General features: G+C 38.2%; 1 protein-coding gene across 1 annotated transcript in view; it reads left to right on the top strand.

The window, feature by feature from the left end:
• PTPN4 (protein tyrosine phosphatase non-receptor type 4) overlaps positions 1 to 13,337 on the top strand; it is a 195,059-nt gene extending 181,722 nt beyond the window's left edge. The window contains exons 27-28 of the mRNA XM_019668705.1: positions 556 to 691; positions 5,553 to 13,337. Coding sequence (XP_019524250.1) covers positions 556 to 691; positions 5,553 to 5,639 — 223 coding nt within the window. The 3' untranslated portion in view covers positions 5,640 to 13,337. The remainder of the gene's footprint in view (positions 1 to 555; positions 692 to 5,552) is intronic.
• The last annotated feature ends 11,259 nt before the right edge of the window (positions 13,338 to 24,596 follow it).

Below are 24,596 nucleotides of genomic sequence, written 5' to 3'. Positions count from 1 at the left end.
TTGAGAGGCAGAATGGCAGGAATGGTAAACTCGTTTGGCCATTTCCTATCCTAAGTGTCCAGTGTCCACTGTAGCCAGATTCACAGAGAAGACTTCAAAAAGTTGGTCTCGGCTATCTCAATGGTAAAGTTTAATCAGAGTTAACTTTGGCTTTAAAAACTGATTTGAGTGTGTAAAATATTATCTTTTGTGTATTTGTTAATGATAGATTATTGTAATTCTGTTATTTTACATTTTAAAGTGAGGTTATTCCAAAAAGTTTCTATACCTTGTTCATATTTTAAAAACTGAAATATTATTCTTTTAAAATAGTATTTTTACAACTAACAATGCAGGAGAGTGTAGATACAAACCATTTTAATCTATATTAAATGTGACATGTTTTTTCAATCTTCAAAATATTTTCTGGTTGGCCTGCTGCATTTATAATATTAAACATTAAAATCAAATTGTTCTTCTATATTGTGGTTCAGTACTTTAATTTTCTGCACAAAATCCACAGAAGTTTAATGGAATAGTATCAGTAAGACCTTGCCTCATATTTGTCTCTTTTAGTGCTGGGATTGGAAGAACTGGGGTTCTTATTACTATGGAAACAGCCATGTGTCTCATTGAATGCAATCAACCAGTGTATCCACTAGACATTGTAAGAACAATGAGAGATCAACGAGCCATGATGATCCAAACACCTGTAAGTATTGTACTTCATGTATAAGTGTGTACTTGAACATGGTGATTTTTGTTATCACTGTTTATTCCAAACTTTATTTTTAGCTTTTTGATTCCCTGCCAGGAACTAATAACCCCTAGCACAGGGATTGTCAGATACTGCCTGTGACCAAATCTGGCCTGCCACTTGTTTTTGTAAATAAAGTTTTATTGGAATACAGCTATGCACATTCATTGACATATTGTTTATGGCTGTTTTAACACTACAGTAGCAGAGTTGAGTTGCAGTAGACACCATATGATCTGTAAAACCTAAAATATTTACTGTGCAGGCTTTTACACAAAATGTATGACAACACCACTCTAACAAGTTAATTCTTGAGGCTTACACAGAATTGCCCTGTATCACTTAGTCAAAGAGAATGCTAAGAATGGTAGTACCCCTGACCTGGAGAATCTTGATAGACCTGCTTTCAGTGAAACACCAGTGGTAAAATTGCCTTTCTTTTTTACGTAAGAACTTAAATTGCAGCAACAACAGAAATCAGAGAAATTAAGCTACTAACTTATTGCGTTCTATAGTGATTCTGAATAATGTTCCAGGAATCAAAAGAGGAATCATGGAATTTTAGAGTTAAAGTTAAGATTTTTTTTTTGTATAAGCCATTGTGAAATATTAGCACTGTCAGTGGCATTAAAGTTACTGAAATGAGCTGATCTGTATGATCCTATAAGTAAGTGCCTGTCGTCCTTTTAGCTTTAAATTATAGAAAATTTCAAACATACACAAAAGCAGACAATATAAATGAACACTATGTTGAGTACTCAGACCCAACGTTTGCCATATTGTGTCATCTGTATTGCCACCTACTCTCCCCATATTTGAAACAAATCCTAGACATCATATTATTTTATCTATAAATATTTTAGTGCATATGTCTAAACGATAAGGAGTGTTTTTCCTCTAAACAAAACCATAATACCATTATCACATCTAAGTATAATTAACAATAATTCTTTAATATTATCAAATAACCAGTATTCAAATTTCTAGTTGTCTCATATAATTCATGTCTTTTTTATTTTAGAACAGCCTTATTGAAATGTAATTCACATACCATAAAATTTACCCTTTTAAAGTGTACAGTTCAGTGGGTTTTTTTGTATAGCACAGAATCTTGCAGCCATCTTTACTATCTAATTTTAGAACGTTTTTATCACCCCGCAAAAAACTTCATACCCATTTTCCTCATACCTTCCCTAATTTCCCCCTGACCCAGCCCTAGGCAACCACTAATCTACTTTGTCTCAATAGGTTTACCTATCTGGACCTTTCATATGAATGAAATCATACAGTGTAGTTTTTGTGATTGGCTTCTTTTAATTAGCATAGTATTTAAAGGTTTATTCATCCTCTGGCATGTGTTAGTACTTCATTCCTTTTTTTGGCTGAATAATATTCCATCTTGTGGATATACCACATTTTGTTTATCCACTCATCATCTGTTGGTGGGCATTTGGATAGTGCCTACTTTTTTACTATTATGAATAATGGACAAATAGGTTTTGGATCCATTTTGAGTTAATTTTTGCATGTGGTTTAAGGTAGGGCTCCAGTTTTATTCTTTTTTTTTTTAAAGGTTTTTTTATTGGGGAATTGGGAGGATGGGAACAGTGCTGGGGAATTGGGGGAAGGGGAACAGACAAGTTGCTGTCGTTTTGTTCTTCAGTCTAGTTGTGGAGGACGTTGCTTCACTGGCCCAAGTTGGCACCATCATTGCGCTCTTCCCGGGCGAGGCACATCAGTCGCCGGCTTCTGGATGGCCGCTCACTGTGGCTGGGGCTGCTCACGCTGGCTGCTGGCTACATACGGTAGCCCATGGCAACCCACTGCCACAGGGGCTGCAGCCTATGCCGTCTCACAGCAGCCCAGCTCCAGGTTGAGCTGTTGTTCAGCATCTTAGCTGTGGAGGGCAGTGTCACTGTCCCTCATATGTGGGATCCGAACCGGGGCCCTCTGGCGTCCCAAGCCAGTTCTTAACATCGCGCCACTCGGCCGGCCCATCCAGTGTTATTCTTCTATATGTGCATATCCACTTGTCCTAGCCCCATTTGTTGAAAAGGCTATTCTTTCCCCATTAATTGTCTCTGGGTCCCTTGTCAAAAACCAGTTGACCACAAATGTAAGAGTTTATTTCTGGACTTTCAATTCTATTTCATTGATTTGTGTGTATATTCTTATGCTAGTACACTGTCTGGATGACTGTAGCTTTGTAATAAAATTTGAAGTCAAGATGTGAATCTCCCAACTCTGTTCTTCTTTTTCAACACTGTTTCGACTATTCTGAGTCCCTTGCATTTCCATGTGAATTTTATAATCAGTTGTCCTTTTTGAAAAAGAAAGCAAGATAGAGATTGACTTAAATCTGTAGCTCATTTTGGGGAGTGTTGCCATCTTAATGATATTCCATCTTCCAAATCATGAACATAAAATGTCTTTCCATTTATATATGTCTTTTAAAAATTTTTTCAATAATGTTTTGTCATTTTCAGTGTACAAGTCTTGCACTTCTTTTGTTAAGTTTATTCTTGTTTTTTAGTCTTTTTGGTGCTATTGTAAGTGGAATTGTTTTCTTAATTTCATTTTAGGACTACTCATTGGTTGGGTCTAGAAATCAAATTGATTTTGTATATTGATCATGTATCCTGCCACTTTGCTGAAATTGTTTATTAACTCTCATAGTTTTTTGTTTGTGAAAGTGGATTCCTTAGGATTCTGTATATAAAGGATCATATCATCTGCAATAAATATAGTTTACTTCTTTCTTTCCAATTTAGATACCTTTCTTTTTTTAAAAGAGATTTAGAAAACATAAACCAATCAAAATGTATGGACCACATATGAATCCTGACACATATTGTAAAAACAAAACTCATTATGTATGATATGATCTAGGAAGTTGACTTCTGGGCATATATCCAAACAAATGAAAGCAGGGTCTCAAAGCAGCCTTGGGTGATCAATGCCTGTATCATTAATGAATTAGTTGGGCTTTCAAAATGATGATACCCTGTCATTCCTTATTTATTTATTAGCTGGAATACTTCTTTAAAGAGGAACTTCTCATCTGCTTCATCTCATCAAATTCCTATTTGGTTAACCAGTCTCTGTAGGAAAGACAAGATAAACACTTGATGCTACCCCTTTATTTATGAGTTTTCAATATAATGAGTTGGTTCATTTGCCTCTCCCAAGTGGTGACCACTTACTTTCATTTATTTTTATATTATTCAGAAATCATGGATTTATACATATATGATATGTTTCTACCCATTATAATTATGATTCTTAATGATGCCTAAATTGTCCCATTTTGGGCCAGTGGGAGCTCTTTAGCTTGGCTCCTGAGCCTTTTTGTCAAGACCCAAGTAACTTTGAAAGCTTCCTTGCCATCAGTAAAGACGTCAAGGCCCCAGCTTGTACACTTCCTGCCCCCAAGTTAGAATCTGTAATTTCTCCAAAAAGTACTGGTTCTTTTTATTGAGAAATTATTTTAGGGAGCACCTCTGAGCACTAGGGTGGTTTATTATTTTTGGGCTAATGTTAGTATTTGTCTCTAGAAATCTTCCAATTGCCAGAGGTAGGAAAACGTATGAATTAATACTTGTGCTTCCAATACAAACACAGAACCACATTGTTTTTACTTAACATCTTTTACCTTACATTTTTATCCCCTTTCTTCTTTAACAAAAATGCTGGTTCTCTACAATACCAGCAATGAAAGACTTAGAATACCACAAGTACTCAATATGTTTTATTCCACATTACCAACAAGTCTCAGAATATCTAGAGTAACATTACTACCACCAACATATAGATACTGAAAAGAATTTTCAGTTTTTTCCAAAGTTCCTTTTTTGTTGTTTTTTGGAGATATTCTACAGGAGATAGGGTCAAATTACTATTTAAAATCCCTTGAAATAGCTCCTCCCTATGTAACTAGATATACACATTGATTTGTGTTATTTTCAATTTATAGAGATTTTTAAATTAATGGTCTAAATATGGGATATATTTCTATGGTTCCAAAGTAAAATCTATGAAAGGATGTATATTCAATGAAGTCTAGTCTTTATCTCTCTTCTGCACCTTATTCCCTCCTTCCCTTTATAGAAAATCATTTTTAATGATTTATCCTTCCCTTGCTTTTTAAAAACTATTGAGATAGATAGATAGATAGATAGATAGATAGATAGATAGATAGATAGATAGATGAATTTGTATCCTCCCTTTCTTTTATAAAGGTAATATATTGTATGGAGTTTTGTCTACCTTGCTTTTTTTACTTAACCAAAATACCCTGCAATCTCTGTAGTGGTCTATAGACTTTTCTTCCCCCCACAACATGGTATTCCACTGTGAGGATGTGATATGCCACAGATTACTCACCATGTCCCTTCCTGATGGCAATTTGGATTGTTTCTACTTTTCTGTTACTAAAAATAATTCGACAGTAAATCACCTCATATATGAATATATGTTTTCAATTTCTTTTTCTAGTTTATCTTTGCATAGATTCCTATTATAGAAGTGGGATTGGTGAGGCAATAGATAAATTAATGTAATTTTGTTACATGCTGCCAAATTGCCATCCATAGGGATTGTGGTAATGCTAAGGATACTAGCAATGTATGAATGAGTTTTGCCAACAAAATATGTTGTCAGACTTTTTTTTTTTCGCTAGTCTGTTCATGAAAAATGGCATCTCTGTGCAGTTTTACTTTGCATTTCTTTTATAAACAAGCCAAGTGAGTTGTTCCCATTTTTTGTTTTGTTTCTTACTTTTTCTGATCAATTCTATTTTTTACATTTTATTTTTCAGAGTCAATACAGATTTGTATGTGAAGCTATTTTGAAAGTTTATGAAGAAGGATTTGTTAAACCCTTAACAACATCATCAAATAAATAAGAAAGCAAAATATCTGGGATATGTGTTGGAAACTGCTTTCCATTATATTCACTGTGCCATAATACTGCTTGCAGGAAGTGGCGTCTAAACAAAACAATGAAGAACTAACAAAAACTGAAAACTTCAGCACTGTTGCACTTTATGTTTAAAAAAAGTCACTCTCTAAAACTTATGATTCATGTGTTTGAAGACTGTTTCATGCTTTGCTCCGAACAAATAGTGAATAACTGAGTACGTTCAGGGTAATTTATGAAATTGTGTGGTGGTGCCATGCAGTCCCCTTCTGGTAGAATTGCCACAAACAAAGCTCAGAATTATCATCATCTCTATTCTCCTCTTGAATTCTGAAAGCAAAAAGAAGTAAACACCAGGAGTCAGCGCTGGTGTTTTCCAGTGATTCATGTACTTACTATACTGATGACCAGATTTTATTTTTTAAATGTTAGCAATATCATTTTCAATATTAGCCAGTACACTGCCTACGGATGCAGCACAGCTTTCCCCATGCCCCCTGTAGAGACCTGCTGTTCATAAGAAGAAAGGTGGAATTTGCTTTCCCAGGAAATGCTGCACATTGTCCATTTACCAGCATCTTATAGAAAGTATAAATATGAATCTACAAATTTTCTTGAATTTAATAATGTAACTTATATTTATCATAAGGTTGGCTTATTCCAAATCATGTGATTTCACATACTTGATGTAAAGGAATGCATGCATCGTGTCTTAACCCCTTAAGTGCCTTGAGACATCTTTGTATGTCTAATAAAAAGGCACTCATTTGACCCCAATAGGAGGTATGTATGTATATTTGTACATTTACATTTTTATGCATTTTGAATCAGTTCACATTTTAAAATAGCTTCTTGTATTGAGACTTATGCAGTCAAAGAAGGGTAAGGAAGTTCTGTTTCTTACTCAATTCCTGTATTTTGCCACAAGAAGCAAAGGTAATTTTTGTTCTACTGAGCGCTCTGCTGCTATGGAATTGTTCAAAATCTGCACATTTCCTTTCCTGAGGGACAAGGGTTTCAATTAGCAGCTCAAGTGAAAAGATGCTTTTTTCTTCAAATTTAATATTTATTTTATGCCTAACTTTGGAAGTAGTATCTATTATACACATTAAAGTTAAACATATTGATACTCTAAGCTAAAGTTAGAGCAATTAATTGTGATTTATTTCTATCACTAACTAAATTATTACTTCTCAGCATTCATTTCAGTTCGTATCAAGCATTGTTCACACTGGCCTATTGGTTGGGATACTTCAAACGAGGAATGAAATGTTATTGACTTGTGTCTAAATGTCATCCCTCAATAACCGAAATGAGGGTCTTCTTGTCATTTTTGTGTACAATTAAATTACTCCAGTTTATATGTATTTACTAAGTTATAAGCATGTTAATATGGAGAGTTTTGATTGTCCTGCCTGATGGAGGATTTGATTCCCTTTGAGGATGTGTATGTTTTCCTCTTCAGGTTTTTTGGTTTTTTTTCAAGTCTATGGAGAGATAAAACTAAAATAGCCCAATTTTAATATAAGTGGAAATTTGCTCACCTAATGAAATGTTATATTTCACAATTATTTTATATGGATGTGGTTAAAGTAGATTCATTTGCTAGTGGTTTCTGAATATTTCAGTATAGTCTTGATAAAATTTAGAGTTGACTGGTAGATATTTTGGAATGCCATTTAGTATGAGGGGGGAAATGTACATTTTAAAAATCTTTAATGTAATCTAAACGATGTTATTTCAAATATTCAAAATCCATAATAATAAATTTTAGGAAGTTAAGTTCTAAACAGTAATAGCCAAGATACCAAATAAATTATTGTATTAAAATATTTTAAGTTCTTTGTAAAAGAGAAGAGTAAACATGTCGAAGAAAAACTCTCTTATCTATTTCTGGATTTTATAGTCAAGACAGTATAAATTAGTAAATAACTATAGTTTTATTTGAACATTCCATTCTCTACCAACAGATAAATGTAATTTAGGCTCTATATGACATGAGGATAAGTTGAAAAGTGAAAAAGTAAAATTATGTTGGGGTCTACATAATTAATAACTGTTATGGCAGGTATTTTTCACCTGAATTAAAAGGAAAACTGTTCTAACTGTATGGATCGAATATGACAACCATAGATTTTTTTTTTAAAAGATGCAGCTGCATAGATATAAACAGATAAATGGTATGGTTGGCATGTTCTTCAATTTAGGGCTTTGTTTACACTTCTAAGATTAACTCTAATAATTTCTTGGCAACGAGCACTGCTGTCTTTTTTAACCATTAATGCCGGTCTTTAAATGATAATATATTAGAAGTTTAGGATTACATTTAAATTTCTCATGTATCAGTTTTTCATCTGGGGTGTATTCTCTGTCTGTATTTTTATGTACAGAAAAGATCCTTTTTTAAAGGCATATTTATTGGGATCTTAAACTTAAAATAAATTATCCTTCACAACTATGCTAATTATGCTTCCCTGTTCACACAACAGATAAGACTTTATCCATTACACCTAAGAAATTTTTTTACCTGTTTATCAGTCTGTTTAGGGTTCTAGGAATCATCCTAGCTTTCGTACACCAAGAAGTTCTAGATTCCATTCATGTCAATGTAATATTGCTTGATAAAAAGGCTAGATTTCTAGTATCTAAACTACTCTTCCCCCTCCTCCAGCCATCTATCTATCTATCTATCTATATATCTATAAATGCTGACTGTTATTCTCACAAGTGGAAATAGATGTTGGTGAATCAAAGGGCTTTTGTAAATGCTAAGAAATATTTGTGAAAACCTTTCCTCTGATTTATGATGGTTTTACCATGTTCATTTCAAATGTTTTATTGAGCATCTAATTTGTGTCAGCACTGTATACGTAGGATGAGGACTATTTTGGAATAGACTTTCCATTCACAAGAAGAATTGGTAGTAGTTGTTAAACCAGTGTATCCATTCAAAATAGAGGCAGAGTAACAGCATAAGAAATAATTTCCTTTGGCCTGGTAGCACAAGTAAGAGGGGAGAAAGGGCTGATCACTTGGATTAAGAGTAAAGAGAAAATTTATATGTAAAAGCTGGCTTCAAATGTGTAAAGGTAAGTTAAGCCATTAAGACAGTTGCTTGAAGGTTTCAAGTACTAATATATACACATAGAGATACTTTTGTGTGTTTATATATTTGTGTGTTTCAGAAAAGCTAATGCTAACAAACAAAGGTAAATGATTATTTTAACTATAGAGTTGTTTATTATCTGTTAGCAGATCTGATCAGGTCTAAGCAGGTATTTGAGCAAAAGTCTCCTGTCTCCACTAGAAGCACTATACCTTGAGAGCTAAAAGGAACTTGAAAGATTTTATCTAATCTCACCTTCTATTAGTTTAGGCAACATATGTGGATATCATAAATTCTCATGATTTTTATGTATATTTCAGCTCAAAAGTTATACTCAGGCAGTGATTTTACTTAATAACTTTGATGACCTTAGAAGATGTCACTTAAGGTAGAAAATAAGTAGGTTTTAAAAAGTGATCCTAATTGAGACCCCAACTCAGTTTGCTAGCCATGCTTGCCTGAGAGAACATAAGCTTTTGTAAGGTATTTAGACTGGCATACATGCAGTGTAAAAACATGCTAAAATGCAAGTTAGAAGACTAATGTTGAAAAGCACTTAAAACATAGAACTAAGATTTAGAATATATGTCCACTTAAAATCAAATAACTTGTGTTCATAATGTGAACATGTAGTAGAATTAAAGCATTACTTGTTTTATAATCTTTTCAGGAAGGGAGAAGAAAATAAGAATTTTTAACAATGTTCCAGTAAATACCTGTTTTTGGAATATTTAAAATATTCTGATGGTAAGGTTGCCAAAGTAGTTTTGAATTCATAAAAATTATTTATACCACAATAATGTGGGATATGTTTACATCTCTTTTATTTTGTAGTAATTGTTTTGTAGTTCAGGTAAATTTGCATTTAAGCCACTTAGACTAACAAATACATTATGGTAAATATTTGTTGGAATAAACACCTGCTAATAATATGACAAGACAAAGATAATTTATGCGACAGCTTGCTTTTATGTAATCTGTCACATCAACAAAGAAACTACATTAACATTTCTCACTTCCCACATTTGCTTCAGCTATCCAACCACAATTTCTACGATCATTTTTGTGTGTGTTTCCTCTAAGTAAAATAGCTATGTTATTAAAATCCACTGGATTAATTTTATCAAATATCAGAGTTACTGATCTGTTGGCAGAGATTTATTGGTGTCTCAGTGTAATTACAACAAAAGTCGTAGCAACTGTTTCATAAAATTTTTTGAGAATTGTGTAGAGACAAAGGAATTTACATCATAAAACATTTTGAGTGCTAACTGCTTAAAGATAATTTCAGCAATTTTATAAAGAGCATATAAAATTAAACTCAATTGTATTTTGGGGGGTTTAACTTGCTTTACAATGTCTGCAACTATTATCCACACAATTTTTTTATTATATACAGACTTCATTCTTAGTAGCAATTACTACAATACGCCTATCAGTGTTGTCAAAAACAAGCCCTATTTCAGCTAGAAATTAGACATTTTATTTTTATAATCTTGGTGAAGTCATCATAGACACCAAATTGTTATTTCTGTTTCCATATCTAAATTTGCTGCTATTTATATGTAAAGTTTTCTATGACAGTTTACTGTTGATTTCTAAAGTTTTGTAGTCGTTTTTGGTTTAGTAATTCAAGCTAAATGGACATCCAGAAGTGGTATCTACTGGGATGCAATTCATCAATATTGACTAGATATGGTTCATTGCATAAATAAGTAAACAGATTTTTTTTTTAATTTACAAAGTGAAAGGTATTAGCAATATTGCAGTTAAAGACTACACTTTTAGGAGGAAGTTCTAATGTTTAACTTCCTGAAACCTTTAAGATTTCAAATACAAGAATGAAATGTTTGAAAGCCTTGTGGTCACAAAAGTTTCAGTTAAACACTAGAATTTTCCTATCTGTTGTGATGTAAATGATATAGAAAAATATTTTTCTATGGACGAAAGACTGAAACTGTTAACTTCTTTTACTTCATTGTTTAAAAAGGAAAAAAATGATATTTGTATGTCTTTCATGCTGTAAAGAAAATGAATGTATCTTTCAATTATTAGAATTATGACTTGATTCTAAGGATACTTTTGTTTAAAAAAAATCAGTGAGGGATTGACAAGAAGGAAAGGAAGAATGTATTCCACTTCATTATAAACAAGAACAATCATTGACACATATTTCAAATATAATGTACATTCTTTTTCATTTTGCTTTGTTTTAGCTCTGGAATAGGAAATTTGAAGAAAATGTGTGTGTACTGTTTTTAAGTGTAATATAACTGAATTCTAGACTTCTCTGGAGTGTGGAAGGTTGGTTTTTGGCTGATTGTGTTTACCGTGAAGGAAAGTTCTCACGTTTGGCACTATGGCAGCCACAAATGAGGATTTTGTTGTTGAGCATGTGATTTGGTGAAGCCAGAAAACCGTGCCTAAGATTCACCAGTAAATATGTGCAGAGGCCCCTGACAAATAGCTCTGCCTCCTTATTCTCAGTGTCTTAGATAAGCCCAACTTCTACTTGTAGCAGTGGTATCTTATATGTTTAGGGTCTGTTCCTTCAGTTGAAGAAAAACAACTGAAAAAAAAACCCTATATTTTAGACCAAAATCTTTATGTATGATTAATTCCACAATTTCTTAAAAAGTAGTATTTGTTATTTATTAGTCATTAAACTTGACTCGATGGAGCCTTCATTATTTTGACACCTGATTCTAGCCCTCCAACCTGTACAAACTCATAACTTCCCTTTACAGTCGAGTCTTTGTGAAGTACCCTGGACAACTAACTATAAGGGGATATCTCCCTTCATTAACTTTTGGTAACAGTTGTTAAAAGAGTACTGTCAGCCCCCTCTCATTCCTGGGAGTTTCCAAAATTTAACAAATACTATTTAACTAAATAAAATGCCACATTGCTAAATGAAATTATCACCGTGAAGTCCACAAGGGGGCCCAGCCCTGCTTACAATCTTAGATCCAAATAGGTGCTGATTTGTGGTTTCCCCAAATCCACTGTAGTCAAAATTGAGCCCATTTTACATTTTATTTTAAAAGCTTTTTGGTTTTTCCTCCTGACTTGTAGTGTCCCAGTTATTTGCCCTCATGGGCAAGAAAATACCAGCCGAATTCTGGGATTCTCTGCTCCCCATCTTTTCCCACGCTTCAGTGAGTTGACAAGATTACTCATTCTTTCTTGCAGTGTGTAGAGTAGGTCACGTTTCAATGCTGAAATTGATTCCTTGAATTTCAAATAGTAGCACTTTATTTCATGCTTACTACTGACTTAATTTATACATTTAAAAATACCCTATGAGTTTGTAAATATTGAAAAAGTTTAACGGATTAGTATGTAGAGCTCATTTGATTAGACCCAAGTTTGAATACTTTACATCAAGCTCTTGGTCATTTGATATTGAAGGGTAACTTGTGTAATTTTAGCTTTGCCACTTTTCTGTAATTTATTTAGTACAATAAAGCTACCCAGTTGCTTGTATGCTGCACTCTGAGTTCTCTCAGCTAGCTTCAACCAAGTTTGGTTTACTGTAATCATTTCTGCTTTGCGTTTTTGTACATTACATAAATACTTGGAAATCCATTTGTTTTGTTTTAAGTTGTACCTAGGGGTTAAGTTAGTACTGCACCACAAGTACATTGAAGGAGGCAAAGTCCTGACACTTCAGATACATGTCAAAGGGCAGGATTTAAGAGACAAAAAACAGTTTAAGCTGTTTTCATTTTCTAGCATTAGAATATATGTGCTTAGAAAGTTAAAACTGTCCAACCCAGTGTTCCTACAGCATCAGGTCATTGCAGTTACAATCCATATTGTAGTCTTTTCAAATAGGAAAAGCTAGTCTTTATTTTCTACAGTGTAGGCTTAATTTTAGGACAGATAAGTTTACTATATACTCATCTGTGATACTTTGAAGTAGAGGTTTTAAAAATAATTTCTGTATCGAGTGTTTTAATTTGGGTTTTTTCTTATAACAGGTGCTATATGTAAATATGAAGGGCAAAAAGTCACTTAGTCTAGTTTATTTCCTAATTAAAACATAGTTTTACATTTCTGCTGCCATCTCACATTTCATTGTACTGAACTAGTAGCAAATGGAATTAGCCCCCTAATTTTTCAAACTAACTCTTCCCCTTTTTCACAAAAATATATCTCTTTTCATAGGGCTTGTTCCCTAATTAAGAAACAAAGAAGTGTAGGATTCATTTAAAATGCGTAAGCTTGAATTTGGTCAACACTGCATAATTTGAAATCACTGTGCATTTGTCACTGCACTTAGTATATGCTTGAAAGGCCTTGTGTATTTATTTGTTTTAATATCAGTGAAAAATTAGAATTCCTGCAATTCATGTAAACAAAAATCTAAATATAGCAAACAGGATAAAAATGCTGATTTGCATTAAAACTGTTTTAGTACTAAGAGCAATTTGTTATGTGAAATGCTATCACGTGATTTGTGGGCCATATTTCAATTTGATTGAGAAATAGTTATTCAGGTACAAACGTGAAAAAAACTAGTTGTGACCTTTAATTGTTCAATTGCTAAATAAAGATGTGATTTAGTAATTTAAAGTGTAGGAGTTTTGAAGATTATTTTTTGTGAATTTTTTGTTGGGCTTTTTGAACAATGGTTATATTCATTAATGGGTGATCAGGAGGGACTAAGAATGCTAAGTGACATTTAATTCTAGAATTACTGGCTCACATAGTGTCTCTGTTGAGGAGAGGGAAGAGGGTAAATAAGGAACTAAAAGAAATTTAGAAGAATAAAGGATTTCTGATACCTTCTCCCAGCAGTAGCCCCTCTCTTCTGGTATTCAATGTAAGATCTCCTCAGTCACAGTAAAGGATCTTTCTATTCCTGAAGTCAGCTTGCTTCATATCTTCACCAAGTTCAGTTAGGTATGCCATTTTTCATCTGAGGGAAAATAATTTCTTAGAGAAAAAATATTTAAATAATTTCATAACTAAAAATAAATTACACCAAAAGTCAGAAATAAAGACTTATGATTGTGCCATGACTGTTCTTATGTGCAAGATCATAAAAATTGAAACAGTATAAGGAAGATCCGAGAGGAGTTACGAAAGCCTCTTCTATATACACGTTCCACCCCAAAGAACAGTCCCTCTCAAATGCCTACCCCTGTGAAACTTTGTGATTTCTTCTGGGGGAAGAAATGTGTGTGCATGCATTTGTGTGTACATACACATTTTGTTAATGTCAAAGAGATCATACAGTATATTCAGCTTGCTTTATTGGAAATGTTTCCCTATCAGCATATTCAGATCTACCTCATTCTTTTTAATCACTGCTTTGCACTCCACCATATGGATACACCATGATTTAATTTCTTATTGGACACTTAGCTTGTTTCTAGTTTATACCGTACAGACAGACACTTAGCTTGTTTCTAGTTTATACCGTACAGACAATGCTGCAATGAACATTCTTATGCAAATATTTTCTTTAATCATTGCAAGTATATGCATAGGGTAAGTTTCTAGCAGTGAGATTGCTAAGTCATAGGGCACCTACATTTTTAAATTTTAATTAATATTGTCTAATTGTTCGCAGAGTAGATTATACCAGTTTATGCTTATAACCAAAGCATATGAGAATGTTTCCCCACGTTCTTATTAGAACTGGTGTCAAACTTAATTTTTTGCTCATCTCATAAGTGAAATAATATTTTATTTTGATGTGTTTCTTCTGTAAGGTTTAGATCTTTATTGATCCCTTGTATTTCTTGTTTCCTAAATTTTTTATTGACGTTCTTTCCTTTTACATCAAGTTGTTTAATGTTTTTTCATTATGAGATGTTGGAAATTAAAGAAATTAGTCATTGGACATTCATATATGTTGCAAAATGTTTTTCTTATGGTGTTTGATTTTATTCCTTTTGAGAGCTGGGGGGTATGATAACAATATTTTCATAAGCAAATCTATCAATCTTCTTAATGACTTCTGAGTGTGGGGTATACCTGCAAAAGCTTTTCCTAATCCCTATTAACATTCCATCGGACTAAAACTTCCTTAGCCACCATCTAAATAGCCTCCTCTGGACTGGCACTCTCCTGTCTTTCCCCTTGGCCACTATTTAGTGCTCATAGTTATGTAGGAGCTCTTCTAGTTCCAGCAATTAAGTTGTAAGCTTACTAAAATCAGTTGTGTGTTAACTTACATACGCAAATTTATTTACCTTTATTATTTAGTTAATTAAATATTACACAAGCCAATGAAATGTGAGGGTGAAAAGAAAGAGGGTAGGGTTTTCGCAAAGGCCTTGTAAAGGTATCATTAAAACTATTCTTTAAAGAATTATTAAAAATGGGTATAAGCAATACAATTAAGAGAAACTAACAGAGAAAAAGAATAGATGATATACTTGAGAGAATAACAGACAAAAATAGATGATACCGTTGGGGTCTGTTTTTTTGCAACAAAGACTAAGGGATTATAATCGAGCTCAAACCCAAAGTACAATAAAAAGCCTTGGCCCTACATAAAAAGAATCACAAATGTATATGCATTTGTATATCTTAAGCTAAAACACAGTGCATGTACTTTTTTTATTTCTCCTTTAAATGGTTTTCATTCAACCAATCAACCATTATTTCTGATCCCATCTGCTATGTGGGTTTCTACCATAAATTGATATAATAATTCCTCAAATATTTAGGCAGTTTTTAAATTTTGACTATTAAAAACGATGATACAGTTAGACTTCTATATATTCTACCTTTTAAATTATGCTTGTACATATGGGTCTATATATAAATTTTCCCCCAACATTGTATTAAGAAAATATTCAAACAAAGAGAAAGAATTGAACTTTGAACACCTATATACCCATTCCCCAGTTTCAACAATTAACATCCAGCTATATTTGCTCTATCTCATTTATGATCATCTACTAAGCCTCTCTCCATCCACCAATCCATCTTTTTTATGCATTTCATTAATGTTGCCGATATTTGTACACTTCTCCCCTGAACACTTTAGCATGCATAGCATTAACTAGTATTCAATAATTGCCTTTTTTGACATCTAATTTTTATCAATAAAATAAGCAAATATTAAGTCTACCATTCAGTAAGTTTTCTCAAATGTATATGTCTGTGTAACTCAAACCCCTACATAAGGGTTTGATATAGAACATGCGCATCACTCCAGAAAGTTTCCTCTGCCCTTCCCAGTCCATTACTGCCCTCACCTTTCCTCCCTTTATTAGTGTCCTAGGGCTACCATAACAAAGTACACAAACTGAGTGGCTTAAAACCACAGAAATCTGTTGTCTCACAGTTATGGAGTCCAGAAATTCAAAATCTCTCTCTCTCAATCCAGACATTTAAAGAAATATTTTTGAAGTCACTGGCTGACCCCAAAGATAACAGAAACTTCAGTGACCACAGTAGTTTGGTGGGGAGGGAGGAAAGAGTAGGTGGAGAACAGGAATTTTAGAACGGTGAACCTATTTTGCATGATACTGTCATGGTGGATACATGTTATGTTACATAGAATGTGCAACACAAAAAGTGAACCCTGATGGGACTTTATTTATAGCAGCGTATAAATATTGACTTATCAAATGTAACAAATGTACTACACTAATGCAATATGCTAATAGGGAAAATTCTGGGGGTGGAGGAGGAAAAGGGGCTATACAGGAACTCTGTGCTTTGTCCTCAAATTTTCTGTAAACTTCAACCTGTTCAAAAAAATAAAGCTCAATAAAAAATTTTTTTTTAATTTAGCAGCTGCCTCCCTCCAGCACTCCCCATCCCTTTCTCCTGTTGCATTTGTGCACCTGACGTACTATGTATTTTACTTATTTATTTTGCTTTATGCTCTAATTCCTCACTTGTAATGTTAGCTCCAGAAGGTCAGGGACGCTGTGTTGCTCATTGCTATATCCCCAGTACATACAATGGTGCCTGACACATAGTAGGCTCTAAATAAATATCTGGTGACTTTTTCAAATGCCAAGAATGGAGATAAAATGGAATCCTAACCAATACTCAATAAATCCAAAATTAGGCAGGCATACTTCCTTGCCTATTCTAGATTCTGATGTTCACTGGCAACTCTGTATATTCCTTTGTTTCTAGGTGCATCAATTTAATCTCTGCCTCTGTCATCATATGGTCATTTTCTCCCTGTTTTTATTGCCTTTCCTCTATGGGTATCTGTCTCTTTCTCTAAATTTCTCTTATAAGGACACCAGTCATATTGGATTAGGGCTTAGTCTAATGACATCATCTTAACTTGATTTCATATGCAAAGACCCTATTGCCAGATAAGGTCACATTCACTTATATTAGGGATTAGAACTGCAATATGTATTTTGTGTTGGAAAATAACAGTGTCCTACAGGTCTCTGAGATTCCTTTCTATTATTCAGACTGAATAATCTCAATTGACCTATCTTCAAGTTCACTTATTCTTTCTTCTGCCAGCTCAAATCTACTGTTGAGCCACTCTAGTGAATTCCATATTTGTTAGTGCACTTTTCAAATTTAGAATTATATTTGCTGCTTTTTTATAATTTCTATCTTTTTATTAATATTCTTTATTTGGTGAGACATCATTCCCATGCTTTTTAAAATTTCTTTAGATATGGTTTCCTTTGGCTCTTCAAACTGTGAAAAATAATATAAACGGAGCCACTTCAAAATGGAGTCGGAGCTGCCATCCTAGAGGAACTGCATTGCATGCCTTACTCCTCAAAACTTTGGAATGTTTAAATTGGACAAAATAACTTTTGGACTGGGCTAAAGAAGCATTGTATTCCAAACAACTTTTTACAAAGCTAACAAGAAAGCAGACATTCTTTAGAATTAGCACCACCATGTATAGCTAAAGAATATTTACCTTATTTGCACCTGTAGAAATTCCTCCCTTGACTTAACACCAATAGAAATTCCTTCCCTCTATTCATATAATTATTCCTCTTCCCTTTCTCATAATAACCCTTTGCCTTCACCCCCTAATTAGAACACTAACTGGGTTTCTGCTGAATCAGTGCTTCCAGAATAGCTATTCTTTTGCATCTCAAATAAATGCTTGTTGCCTCTCACTTTGACCTTTCATTTTTATGTTAACATATTATATTTAAAACAGCTGATTTCAAACCTGCGTTTAATAAATCCAATAACAGATATTCCTCAGGGACAAAACATTGACTGCTTTTGTCTTGTTTCTTATTTCTTTGCTTGTTTTTTGTTTTTGTTTTTTTTATAAAATTTCATTGGGAAATTGGGGGAGGGGAACAGAAAAATTGCTGTCCTTTTGTTCTTCAGTCTAGCTGTGGAGGATGTCGCTTCACTGGCCCGTGTTGGTATTGTAATCATTACGCTCTTCCCAGTTGAGGCAGATCGGTCGCCCACCATTGGACGGCCACTCACGGCAGCTCACGCCGGCCACTCATGGAAACTCATGGCAGCCCACTGCAGCCCCACTGCAGCCCCACTGCAGCCTACACTGTCGCCAGCGACTCATGGCAGCCCAGCTCCAGATCGAGCTGTTGTTCACCATCTTAGCTGTAGAGGGCGCTGCGTCACTGGCCCATGTGGGATCCGAACCGGCAGCTCTGCTGCTCAGAGCTCATACTCCCAAGCCAACTCTTAACCAACAAGCCACTCAGCCGGCTCTTCTTTGCTTGTTTCATATTTTCTGTTGAAAACTGAATATTTTAAATAATATAATGTGACACTCAAAATCAGATTCTCTCTCCATGGTTTTTGTTGATGTTTGTTTCATTACTTTTCTGAACTAGTGCTGTGAAATCTCTCTATATTTTTTTTTATCATGTGTGGCTACTGAGGTCTTTGTTCAGTTAGCTTAGTGATCACCTAATGACTGGACAGAGATTTCCTTAAATGCCTATAACTAATAAGTCTTCAATCTTTATGAAGAGGCCCTGTGTGTGTATATTGTGGTTCATTTTTAACACTTTTCCAGGAAATTTACAACTCTTTCCTAGCCTTCACTTCTTAAACAGAGCCTCAAGGTTAGACAGAGGTGAGACCACAGGATCTTTTCAGATCTTTCCTAAACATGTGCATAGAGCTGAGCAAGCACAAAGCCCTATATGCATGCAAGTCGCCTTCAAGATTCCCAGAAACAGGGCCAGCCAAGTGGCTAGGTTGGTTAAGAGCGCGAGCTCTGAGCAACAGTGTCGCTGGTTTTATTCCTACATGGGCCAGTGAGCTACGCCCGAGCTGAGCTGCCCTGAACTGCCATCTGGCAGCTGGATGGCTCAGTGGTTAGAGCCTGCGCTCTTAGCAACAAGGCTGCTGATTCGACTCCCACATGGGATGGTGGGCTACGCCCACTCGCAACTAAGATTGAACAAGCACCTTGAGCTGAGCAGCCGTGAGCTGCCAAGGGGCGACCAGATGGCGACTGGACTTGGAGCTGAGCTAGCTGCGCCCTCCACAGCTAAGACTGTGGCAAGTGGGCCCTAGACAAAGGCTGTCCCAAACCATGTGGACACTAAGGATTCCACGCTGTAGCAGGGAGCTTCAGACAAAGACATTCCTAGATCGCATGGCCATTAAGACTTCCATGTTTAATATTTCCGAATTCCTACCTCACCCGGGAGCCAGTCAGGAACTGGCACAATGGCCACATGTCCTAATAATAAATCTTAGCTGCCAACCTGGAAACCTCAGGGTATATAGCCTCGAGTCCCACCCGGGTCGGGGCTCAGCCTCTGGATGTAAATCCGCTGAGCCGGTGCCGGCATCGATAAATGTTGCTTCCCGAGCCTTGGTGTCCTTTCTCTCTGTCTGAGTTTCCCGCAACATAATTGGGGACTCACCTGGGAGGCAGAGACAGTGATATTTTCCGCCTCCCTTGTTCCCGAGGCCTGGCTCTCCCAGATGAAAGGGGATGCGAACTCTACTCAGCGCCAGTGGACCTTTGTCCATCTGTGGGGACGTCTCCCCTGCTGGCCATGGGGGACCGACCTGGGAGCACAAAGGAACCCGGAGGGCTATGGGAACCAGCTTGGGAGTGCCGCCCAACCAGACAGGTAAGGACCCGGGTCCCTTAAAGAAGCCTGTCCATCAGCAGACAGAAGGGGAGACTGATCACCTCCCGGAGTCACCCAAGTATCTCAATTTCTGAGAGAAACCGTGACTCCCAGGAACAGGGCAGCAGGCGGAGAATGAATCTGTTTGAGTCTGTGTGAATGAGAAGCAGTCTGTCTGCGAAGTGAGTGTGGAGTCCCAATCCACGGGTCCGTGGAGCATCTCATAAGCTTAGGGTGGCATCGCTAAATTGTCTCGTACAGTTTAGTGATCCAAGTTGGGGGTTTATACCGACCCACCAATTGCTAAGAGGCGCCTGAAATATCCCCACAAGAGGAGCAGCCGGAGACAGACAAAGCGAATCTCTGAGTGATTGTGTATTGTGCCGATTTCGGGTGGTTGCTTGCCATGGGTGGGCGACAGAGTACTCAGACTCCATTAGGATGTATGTTAAAAATTTTTAAGAAGGGTTTCTCAGGGGATTATGCATTGAGATGACTCCCCAAAAGCTCCATACCTTCTGTAAGATTGACTGACCGTCATTTGGTGTGGAATGGCCAGCAGAGGGAAGATTAGACAGGGACCTCATTAGGAAAGTCTACCTCGTTGTTACCAGCAGCCCCAGTCACCCTGACCAGTTCCCCTATATCGACTCGTGGGAGGCTATTGTACATACCCGACCCCCTTGGTTGAAGTCCTATTTGGAAAACCAGAGTAGAGTTCTTTTGGCCCCAGCTATGATCCCCTCTCAGAACCGCCTGAGGACAAAACAGAAAGGCAAAAGCCGGTGTTATCTTCAGACCCAGAGGAGATCCTGCCCCCCTATTTGCCTATCTACCCACCTCTGCCATGAGCCTCTGAGCCGCCAGCCCAGCCCCCAGTACCGCCCTCGCCGGCCCCACCTTCTCCACCCACCACGCTAGCCCAGCACTCAGTACTGCCCTCACGGGCTCCACCTTCTCCGCTCACCACCCCCTTCCTGGACCCTCCTACTATGCCGCTGCCTCCAGTCCTGACCCTATATGGGCCCACAAATAGCGGCTGTAGACAAAGGACCCTGAGACTGGTGCTCTCCAGCTCCCCCTACAGGAAACCAGAGGCCCTATCTACTATGATCAGGAAGGCCAGATTAAGGGAGGCCAACGCATGTTTGTGTACCAGCCCTTCTCAACCACCAATCTCTTAAATTGGAAGAATCATACCCCATCATATACTGAGAAGCCGCAGGCTTTGACTGACCTCCTTCAGTCAATCATTCAAACACATCGGCCCACCTGGGCTGATTGCTGTCAGCTCCTCCTAACTCTCTTCAACACTGAGGAACGCTGGCGAGTCACCCAGGGAGCTATAAAATGGCTGGAAGAACATGTTCCCTCACCCCCCAAGGACCTTAAACATTCAAGTGTATGCCCAGAACCATTTCCCTGAGGAGGACCCCTAGTGGGACCCCAATGATGACCGGGACTTCCAGATGCTGGAATGGTATCAGGAAGCCCTTACAGAAGGCCTAAAAGATGGTAGCAAAAAAAGCATCAATATGAATAAGATCTCTGAAGTCTTCCAGGGACCCGAGGAGATCCCAAGCCAATTTTATGAAAGACTCTGTGAAACATTCTGTCTCTACACTCCCTTTGACCCTGAAGCCCTAGATAATCAGCAGATGGTCAATGCTTCTTTCATCGGGCAGTCCCAGGGCGACATCCAGTGGAAACTTCAGAAACTAGACAGATTTGCTGGCATGAATATCAGCCAGCTCCTCGAAGTGGCGGCAGTAGTCTATGTCAACCGTGACCAAGAGGCTCGTTGAGAGGCAGATCGGAAGATAAAGAAAAAGGTGGACTTGCTTGCTGCTGCACTTGTCGGGCTGGGACCCTGGGACAAAATGCCATCCCAAATCTGGGACTACCCCAGCGAGGGCGATGTCAAGGGGGCCACACACCGGGATGCCAAGGCTGGGACATGACCAATGTGCTTACTGCCACCAACGTGGCCACTGGAAAAAATGAATGTCCTCAGCGATTGGGGAGGATTCCAACAGGTCCGAATCCCTGGAGGCTAGGTCGAGCCACTCACGGCCGTTACCAGCCACCCCAACAGATGCCAGGCCCTTCTGGAGACAACTTCATCGGGCTCGCTGGCATGGAAGAATATGGGGAAGAGTAGGCCAGACCGGGTTCCATCCAGCTAGGCCCCCAGGAGCCTATCGTCTGAATGTTAATTGGGGGCCAACCCATTAACTTTATGGTTGACACAGGTGCTGAACATTCTGTCGTGACATGGCCCATAGGCCCCCTCTCTCAAAAACAGGTCACCATCACAGGTGCCACAAGAGGACGAGTCCATCGGCCCTTTTTACAGCCTCAACAATGCACCCTTGGAGGCTGAGAAATTACTCATCAGTTCCTCTACCTGCCAGACTGCCCTGTAGCATTATTGGGAAGAGACCTACTAGGAAAACTCCAGGCTCAAATCACCTTTAACCACAGTGGCAATGCTGAGCTAACATTGGGCAAATCAGGGGCTAAGATTATGTCCCTCACCATAACTTGGGAGGAAGAATGGCGACTCTTTGGTCTTGTAGAAGAGGTCCAAAAGGGACCCGAACTCCCCTTCTTAATACCGGGAGTTTGGACAGAAGACAACCCACCGGGCCTGACACAACATGCGACCCCAGTAGTTGTAGAGCTAAAACCTGAGGCAGAACCAGTGCGCCACAAGCAATATTACATTCCCCACAATGCACAAGTTGGCATCCAAAAACATTTGGACAGGCTCCTAAAATATGGGATTCTTCATCCTTGCCAGTCACCTTGGAACACACCTCTGCATCCAGTCCAAAAGCCGGGAAGTGAAGATTACCATCCAGCGCAGGACCTGAGAACAGTAAACCAAGCAACGGTCACTTTACACCCAGTTGTCCCCAATCCATATACTCTTCTGGGCCTCATCCCAGCTGAAGCAACCCACTTCACCTGCCTGGACCTCAAGGACGCCTTCTTCTGTATTCATCTGGCCCCACAGAGCCAGCCACTCTTTGCCTTCCAGTGGGAAAACCCTGATAATGGGGGACACAGGCCAGCTAACATGGACAAGGCTACAACAGGGCTTCAAGAACTCCCCAACCATTTTCGGGGCTGCCTTGCTTTGAACCTAAAGCCCTTTCCAGCCAGCCAAACTGATTGTGTACTGATCCAATATGTAGACGACCTCTTACTAGCTGGGAAGAGCTATGATGACTGCATGCAGGGTACATATCACATCCTTAAGCTTTTGTGGGAAGGAGGCTACAAGGTCTCCAAGAAAAAGGCTCAGATATGCCAAGACAGGGTCAAATACCTTGGTTTCCACCTGTCACAAGGACAACGCCAGCTTGACTCAGAAAGGAAACAGGCCGTATGCACCATCCTGGTCCCCACTACTTGGAAACAGGTCCACGAATTCTTAGGGATGGCAGGCTTCTGTAGGATCTAGATCCCCAACTTCTCTACTATAGCCAAACCCCTTTATGAAACCACAAAGGGGGGTGAACGTGAACCTTTTCTGTGGGAATCTCCATAACAAAAAGCTTTTAGTGAGCTTAAACGGACTCTCACTCATGCCCCTGGCCTAGGATTCCCGGACATCACCAAGCCTTTCTTCCTCTACGTTCATGAACGCACGGGAACGGCAGTAGGAGTCCTTACCCAACTGCTAGGGGATTGGCACCGGCCGGTAGCCTATTTCTCAAAACAACTTGACTCAGTGGCATTAGGATGGCCACCTTGCCTGAGGGCACTCGCAGCAACAGTCCTCCTCGTGTCTGAGGCTGACAAGCTGACCCTGGGTCAGGAATTAACTGTCCAGGCTCTGTACTCGGTTCGAGCCCTGTTAGATCATAAGGGACACTATTGGCTTACCAACTCCCGGATTGCCAAGTACCAAGGGCTATTGTGTGAAAACCCACAAGTCCACCTTAAGATAGTACAGACCTTAAACCCAGCCACTTTACTGCCTGTAGGGCCTGGGCCCCCAGACCATGACTGCATTGAAGTCATAGACAAAGTGTTCTCCAGTAGGCCGGACCTGACTGAACAACTTCTTACGGACCCCGATGTAGAGTACTACACTGATGGTGGCAGCTATGTCCAGGGAAATAGACGGTTGACTGGATACACTGTGGTGACTCTACACACCACCATTGAAGCGAAACCCCTCCCACAGGGGACCTCCGCACAAAAGGCGGAGCTCGTCGCCCTGACTTGGGCCCTTCAGCGGGCAGCTGGGGTAAGAGCCAATATTTATACCGACTCTAAGTATGCCTTCACTACCCTCCATGTTCATGGGGCTTTATATAAAGAAAAGGGATTAATCAATTCAGGAGGGAAGGAAATTAAATATGGACAAGAGATTCTAGATATCCTAGAAGCAGTATGGGCACCCAAAAGGGTGGCATTCATACACTGCAGGGGCCACCAAAAGGGCAACACCATCGCAGCCCGGGGAAATCGTAAAGCGGACCTAGCAGCCAAGTTAGCTGCAACCGAAGAAACCCTTGAACCTTCAATGTTAACAGCCTCCCTCTTTCCCAGCCCTTTAGCTGAATGGGATCCCAAATATTCCCACCAAGAAGAGGCCTGGTTCAAGATTGAAGGGAGAAGCCATCTCCATAATGGATGGTAGAAATTTTGAAATGGCTGCATTGTCATACCAAGGACCCTAGCCCAGGCTTTTGTCAAGCACTTCCACCAATGGACCCACTTTGGTCGGAATGCCCTACAATCAGCCCTCAATAGGTACTTCTTTTTTTTTTTTTTTTAA

The sequence above is a fragment of the Hipposideros armiger genome, unplaced genomic scaffold (assembly GCF_001890085.2).
Source record: "Hipposideros armiger isolate ML-2016 unplaced genomic scaffold, ASM189008v1 scaffold_533, whole genome shotgun sequence".
Classification (NCBI taxonomy): domain Eukaryota; kingdom Metazoa; phylum Chordata; class Mammalia; order Chiroptera; family Hipposideridae; genus Hipposideros; species Hipposideros armiger.
This window is presented reverse-complemented; position numbering and strand designations above follow the sequence as displayed.